At 30.1% G+C, this 8,180-nt stretch overlaps 1 protein-coding gene across 1 annotated transcript; it reads left to right on the forward strand.

Moving 5' to 3' along the window:
• Positions 1-7,399, forward strand: LOC126735997 (transient receptor potential cation channel protein painless-like). The gene is made up of 7 exons (XM_050440124.1): positions 1-182; positions 544-972; positions 1,022-1,215; positions 4,084-4,326; positions 4,379-4,620; positions 4,684-4,915; positions 6,220-7,399. The coding sequence occupies exons 2-7, from the start codon at positions 633-635 to the stop codon at positions 7,336-7,338; spliced, it is 2,370 nt and encodes a 789-aa protein (XP_050296081.1). The 5' UTR covers positions 1-182; positions 544-632; the 3' UTR covers positions 7,339-7,399.
• The last annotated feature ends 781 nt before the right edge of the window (positions 7,400-8,180 follow it).

Consider the following 8,180-nt stretch of genomic DNA (forward strand, 5'->3'; position numbering starts at 1 on the left):
AAATTAGATCCCAGTTTATACTCGCACCATTTCTTTGTACATTTTCAAGTTCAACTTTTGGACTTATTGAGCCATATTTGAAAATATTTGGGTCATATTTTATACATAATATTTGTTATATTTTCGTAAATTAAAATATGATCTAAAATTTTTATTTACTACTTAAGCATCCAATAAATAAGGTAAATAACATCTTGTTTTTGATAACACATTTTTATCCATTTTAAAGTATTTTTTTCACTTTTTTAAGAAAAAAACTTATTTAATTAATAAAACCAAACCATTTTTTTATGTATTTAATAGTTATTATCGACGATTTGAATTGTTTGATTTTTAAAACTATAATGATTTGTACCATTGCAGAATGTTATAAAAAATATATAATTAATGAATTATATTGATAAACCTCATACAGTATACTGTGTAAATTACTAAACTCAACTAATAAAGGAAGTATTACTAATAATAGATAAACATTTATTTTAAGAAAACCGCAAACCTTATATTAGAAAATTAACAATTTATAGATTTTATTAATTGCAGATCATCCACAACCTTATCATATAAATTGTATTATAACTTAACAAAAACTGTGTTCAGTGTACTTTAAGTTTCACCACAAATTAATTATCATGGAACTACAAATAATAAGTTACACTCTAGATGATTTATATCTAGCCGTTATAGAAAATAATATTGAAAGTATTCAAGAAATCCTTAACAAAAACCGAGAACTTCTGCAGGAGATAAAACCCGAGTATGGTTGCCCTATAATATCCATAGCATGTTACAAGAAGGAGATTAATCAAAGAACTATAAGGGAATTATTGGAATTGGGAGCTAATTGTAGTGATCCGAATGGCGATGAAGGGTGGAGGCCCATTCATTATGCTGCATGCGAAAAAAATCTTGATGCTTTAAAAACCCTCGTGGAGTTTTCTAAGAAATGTATAAATGATAGGGATCAATATGGTAGATATGCTTTTTCCAAAAATTTTAAATTTGTCTTAATTTTTTTTAGGAAACAACGCGCTGCATTTTTTGTTCAAATCCAAAAATAAACCTTGCAGTGATTTATACGATTGTGCTGATTTCCTTATTGAGCATGGCATAAATGTTCATCAGAAAAATGCCAAGAATCTAAGTCCACTGGATCTATTTTTTAAGAACAAAGATACTGAGAGCCAAATGGTAATCCAAGATATACTATCAAAGGTATGACTTACTGTTCAATAAATCGTCATTAAACTTTTTTTTGTTTCTTATTGCTTAGTCAACATTTTTCTATAGTTTCTAATGGTCTCTAGTTTTACTTTCCCTTTTGGAGAATTTTAAAATTTCTCCTGTATTTTTCTGAACTCTCAGATCCTAGTTATGTGATAATGTAGTTTCTAATTGCAAACAGTTGAAAAAGCCAAAAACTAAAAAAAATATTTACCTCCAAGAAAAGTTCAATTTTTACCAGACGTTTTAAAAATCTTAATCAAAGTATATTTTTAAATTAAGTAAACTTGTTGAAGTACAGCAGCTTTTGGTGCTAGAAGAAATACTGCAAAGTTGAATTTTAAATAAAAAGCTTCCATCAAAACATATTTTTTGAAAAGAAACCTACGAAACTCGGTACGAAAGTCGGCTGGAGGAAAATTCTAATTTTTAAACTATTTTGCAATAACTCTAAATGCTTAGAAAAAATCTAATCAAGGATACAGAGACAAAAGGTTTTCAATTATCAGTCAAGTCAAATCAAGTAAAAAAAAAATTGTTACTTTTAGTTCCAACCAATATTTCCTTAAAATCAGCATCTACATAACATAGATATAACGAGCCAATAGTTCTTTTTACCATTATCTACACAGAATACTCTAAGACAATACACCAAATTCATTCCACGCCACTGGAGAGAAGATATCTTAGATTTGTCAATCTTCAACATCTCCATTTAAGTTTCATCACATTAGCTTATTATCTCGTTTATCTTCCTTTTTTTCATCATTAAAGTTACTGGTATCTCTTCATTAAAGAGTCGTCGACATGTTAATATTATAACATTTTCATTGCTGTAGATAACATCATGATACTTCCATCACAGCATAAAGAAACCAGCAGTCGCACTTCAATAAAAATACATTGGCTTGAATAAGCGAGTTCGGTGCATGTGTACTAACGCAGGCGAGGCATTTTTGCTTATAGTAGGGATGCCGCTGACACTCGCTACGGTCCACGCGGCTTTTGCCTTGGCTAGAGCCGGACTTTAACATTTTTTTAGATGTTATTATCTTGTAAAATAAAAATACCTACATAGTAAAAATATTGATTTTTTAATATAAATAAAGTTCATACATTAACAAAATATTTAAACAAAAATAAACATCGCATTTCTACATCTAACAACGACGATATAGAAGAATACGTGCAGGAAGTTAATCAGGTATGTACCATAAATTTAAGAGACCATTCTTTGAGTAATTTTAAAACAAAAAGTTCATATAAACATATGTCCAGAAATTCTTCGTTCTCAATATACAGGGTGTTAAAATTTAACAACAACTAAAATATATGCCACTGACTTTTGTGCAATTTTTATTATGTTCTGTGGATTATACAAATAAAACTTTTCTGTCTCTTGAATTTTTTTCGTATCTTGCTTAGTTAATAATAAATTCCAAATGAAACTTTTCCCCAAATTCCTTGTGTGATCCAGGGATATGCAATTAAGTGGACTTTTTTTTTCTTGAAAAATAAGCGAGATACGAAAAAATTGTATTTGTATTTGAGTAAATCAAATAACATATTAAAAATGGCACAAAATTCAGGTGCCCCAATTTTTTTGCCACAAATATTTCTTCAGGTCCCGTTCGAGATTACACTGAACCTAATAAATTTAATCATGTTAGGGGTAAATTAGCTCCTTAATGTTATAAATAACACCGCCAGAGAACTTGCGGACCTATGTTCATATGAACTTTTTGTCTTAAAATTACTCAAACAATCGCCTGTTAAATAATTTATGGTACATACTTAATTAACACCCTGTATAGTAACGCTTTTAGATTAACATCTGACTACATAGTAGTTTAAGAATAACTAATTATACAAATAAAGTAATATTTCAAAACAAATAGAAACTCTTAGGCCAATAAATAAAGACAAATAGTTGGCAACAATTCAAAACAATTCTAACATCTGCGAATTTTTGTTATATTATTAAGTACCAACTAAAGTATACAATTTTGCAACTCTTTTAAATATGGCAACACTGTTAAAATGGCAGAAATATAAATAATGTCCTTAAAAATCAAAAAAAAAAAAAAATTACATTGCTGCAACTTTAATTGATGCTTAATTATGTTATTTAAGCCATACAGCCAAATTTGCAGCTATTAAAAACTTTGGCAGAGTCAATTATTTTGCTTCATTAATAATTTTTGACATACCCCTCTTTTAATACAAAAGTTTTTATAAAAAACGCTACGCTTTGTAAAAATGCTATTAAAATAGTCACTAAGTACGGCGCTGAACTAGGCGATACACCTATGAACACAGTTCGATAAACAGTGAGCTCGGCATCCGGAGAACATGGCTGCGGCATGGCTAAGGATGCTATTAGTTCGCTTACATTTTCGAGCGGAGTGAGACTGCTGGTTTCTTTATGCTGTGCTTCCATGTACTTCCCATTTAAAATATTAATCGTGTTTATTGTTGGCGAGGATCATCTGCAACCTCACTTATATATCAGGATTTGTAAGAAATTCTCAGTTCTTCGATTTGATGATGATCCAATAGCCGATAATAATAGACCATAGAAGATGATTATTTTGAGAAATTTTGCAAAAGCTCCTGAGGAGGACGTTTTATTAAAATCAATCTGCAAAGAAAGCATGAAATAAAGAATTGCAGGCTATATTTGACAAAATATCGTGTAATGAGTAGATAAGAATGATGTTATCCAGAGAAATTGATGAATTTGAATATGGCTTTGGCAAGAAAAAGATCTGTTGTATATACCAATGAGTACCACTCCATCTGCGACTGCTACTACTGAAATAAGTCTCTTTTTACTTTATTTTTTTTTGTAAATTTCAGTATGGAAAAGGTCTTGTAGCCGACGAACCAGATGACAAATTGTTGGAGTATATTAACAAGGAGGACGATAACAATGTCTTACAAGAACTAAAGAAAATCCCTCCAGAACAGTTATGTGGCGAATACCGAACACAAAGTTTAACTTTACTTGAGTTATGTTGCGACCATATGTTAGAACAGTCTGTCAAATATCTCTTAGAAAAGGGCGTCAGTCCTATGGATTTTAAAAATAAAGTTGCACCAGTAAGAACTTCGAAATTCTTATATTAATTTTCAACTGTATACTTTCTTGCAGATTATCTCGATGGCACAAAGAGGATTATTTGTAATATTTAAAATACTGCTAGATTCTTATAAATTAGAGGATTTACCTAGTGACTTACTTCTAACAATTCTAATAAATATTGACGAAGGACAATTCCATCTGAAGTGCTATAGAGCACTTATCGATCGTATAAAGGATTGTGAACTAATACGAGTAAAAATGGTAAATTATGCAGATAAAATGCTTAACACTCCACTGATGTATGCTCTATGGTATGATATTTTCAAGAATAAACTCCTGTATTTCTTCACAAACAAAATATTTTCTATTTTTAGTTTTGCAAATTCAAATATCGTCCTAGAACTTCTCGGTTTGGGAGCTTACTTAGGGAGCCGAAACATACTGGAAAACACACCAATTAAGATAATCGAACCACAAGATTTAAAAACACACCTAAATAATTCAGTAATTTTATGTGAAGAGTTTAATCGATACGATGAGGAATTTAAAGTTACATTTAAGTTTGATTCATTAGTGCAATCGATTTCCGACACATCTGATACTGAAGTAAGTATCAACCTACCGATATCGAGCTTTTTACCTTACATCATTCAAGATGACAAATTTTTCTAATTTGTCAAATTTTGCAGCCTTGAAAATATATTCTTTAATATCTTCCAGCTTTTTTATAATAATGTTTCATGTTTTCTTTTCTTTTAGCATCACCTTTATGCCTTCCAATATTAAAAATAATTTTTTGTTTTCGGTCATTTCATGTAATTCTCCATATTTGCCAGCGATTTTAAAATAAATTTTTGTGGTTTGGAGTAATTTTTTATGTGGTCCAGACATCACCAATCATTTTTCTTTTAATAATTCATTAAAATGTCTTTTAATAATTTATAACTATTTTAATTCTTAATCTATGCATTTTTTTCGGCGAATGAACAAAATTTTTCTGGTTTTCGACTCATTTTTATGTCTTGCAGGCATTTGACATTTGACTTAATTTTATGTCTTCCAAAAATTTTAAATCTCTTTATTTTCTCTAGCAATTTTTTACGTCTTCCAAGCATTGGATATAATTTTTCATGGCTATCACTTTTTCTGTTTTCAGGAAATTGAAATGCTATTCCATGCTTTTCAGACGTTTTTACTTCAAATAATTTTTAATACCTAAGGTATTTGAAGTAATTTTTAATTCTGTTTAAGAGATTTGAGGCTAGGGATTCATTGAATTTTTTTGATGTAATTGAAAGTGATAGTATCTTATTTTTGACGTAATTTTTTATGGACTTTTCGAATAATTTTTCAGGTCTTTAATTCAGGAATTTAAAGTGATTTTTAATTTTATTCTAGGGAACTGAGATGATTTTTAATATTTTGCAGAGTCTTACAGTCGCATTTTGTATCTTTCAAGCATTACAAGTTTGGTTTTTTCAAATTTTCTTATAGGTACTTATTATCTATCTATTTTCTTATATCTTTCAAATCTTATATTTTCTTTCAAATTTTCTTATATCTAATATCTATACCTAATATCTTATACTATAAGAATTTTCTTTTTATTTTTAATTTTATTTTCTTTGAAGCGGGTCGATGATGAATTATGCTAAAAAGAACTAAATCACGCTGAGAGTTTTCTTAATTAATAATGAACCAATCAAAAGAATCTTTTTTGACTACAAAAATTACGTAAAAATCTTTACAGTTGGGAGCACTGGCCTCAATCGTATACTTATGGTAACTTCGCGTCTGAAACTTTTTGCTCGTCTTCGCTCGGCTCATTATGCGGGACCATACAAACTGCACAAACATTGTTCGTACAATATCTACCAATTTGAAACCTTAATAATACTTTTTCTTTCTAGGTGGTGTTTGCTATGACGAAATCACGTGGAGTTAAACATCTAGTGGCACACCCAGTGGTTGTAAGCTTCATTACCTTAAAATGGAGACAGTATCAAATGATATTTTACGCAAACTTTGCGGCTTTCATATTATTTTTTCTTAGTTATGCCATATTTATTTTCTTGGATTATAATTACAATAATACGCAAAATCAAAAGGATCTAAGGGATGCAGCGAAAGGCATATTGTTTTTATTAACAATATCGTTAACCATAAGAGAGTTGTTCCAGATCTTCGTCGAATATTTGGAGTATTTAAAACATTTGGATAACTACCTTGAATGGATTTTGATTATAGTAGCCTACTTAACTATCTTTTCAAATGAAAATAAAAGAGAGTTGTGGGCCGTATCAGTTTTGTTACTGTCATTAGCATTTGTTCTTCAGCTGGGGCAGCATCCGGCTTTCTCCACGAGCATAGTAATGCTTAGAACGGTGGCTTTTAATTTTTTCAAATCGTTTTTGGCATACTGTGTTTTAATTTTTTCTTTTGCCGTAAGTTTTTACATTTTATTTACTAAAAATATCAAGGATGTTAACGAACAAAATTATGTCGAATCCTTTGACACGTTTCAAGTTGGAATGTTTAAAACTCTAGTAATGCTTACAGGGGAATTCGATACCGGTAACCTTACCGGATTATTTTCGGATGGTTTTTTTATAACTAGGGTTGTGTTTGTCTTCTTTATACTTATAGTACATTTAATTTTGCTAAATCTTCTTAATGGTTTGGCTGTGAGTGATACTCAAGTTATACGTAATGATGCCGAGTTATTCGGACATATTGCCAGAGTTAAGTATATCAGATTAGTTGAGAATGTTCTGGCTGCTGAAGGTTGGTTGAGTAAATTAAGTTTGAGGTGCTCATGGTTATCAATGATGTTTAGGCCAGTAAAGGATATTGAGACTGGTAGTTTAACACAAGCACAGTTCGAGCTCGATTATTATCCTAATAAAAATAAGTTTTGTGAATGGAGCCCTTACTATAAATTAATGAAAAATGTCAGATTGAACGATCACACTTTAAATGAATTGCGAGATATTATACAGAACAAAGTTAAAAACGACACCGCATGTTAATAATGTTTAGGCACTTATGTTTTTACCGATTTATAGAAAATAAATATTTATTATAAAGAGATGTACATTATTTTATTATAATTATTAATATTATTTTTAACATTATAAACTTTTGGCTCTTAAAAATAATTGAAAAATCTCTTAGACATTTTAGATGCGCTGGTAACGTTGCATCTCTTTTTTTATGCAAATCTTATCTCTTACTGGAAGCCAATTATTAAAATTTATACTCTATTTCAGAAGTGTGTAGAGCAATAAAACCTCATTAGATATGCAAAAGTGGTACCTGGTGATCCACCAATATTTTATGCCACTACCTTAGTTGGGTATTAGTTTCAATGTAAAATTCTTTCTTTTCGTTGATTGCAGGTAGTGCCACCCGGTTTTGGGTCAATTTATGAGTTTTGCCCATTGTTACCCACTGATAAACATTGAAAACGGTTCGCCAAAGGCGTGCAACTGGGACTTGTTTTTTACCTTATAATTAATGTACTTAAATGCTATTTTATTTTAGAAAGTTACTTTTGTTTAAGTGGAATAATATATTTTTTTCACAAATTTATTGAACATAATATGTAGAGTAAAACAGTTGAAAATGTCACTTTTGGATCTGGCACTTTTTGAACAGTGTATAACAATTTTGAATTATAATAGATTGTAGTCTTCTTCGTCATTTGACGAACTGTCATCACCTCTTGACATTATAATTAAAGGATCGACTGTCTGATCGATGAGGTTGTCAAGATCCCACATTTTGTCCTCTTGCTTAATTACATGCTGGACTGCTTTTCGCCAATTCTCTGGTGTCGCTTCCGTAATGGCTTGATCAAACAGTAGCTTAA

The sequence above is a fragment of the Anthonomus grandis genome, chromosome 5 (assembly GCF_022605725.1).
Source record: "Anthonomus grandis grandis chromosome 5, icAntGran1.3, whole genome shotgun sequence".
NCBI lineage: Eukaryota > Metazoa > Arthropoda > Insecta > Coleoptera > Curculionidae > Anthonomus > Anthonomus grandis.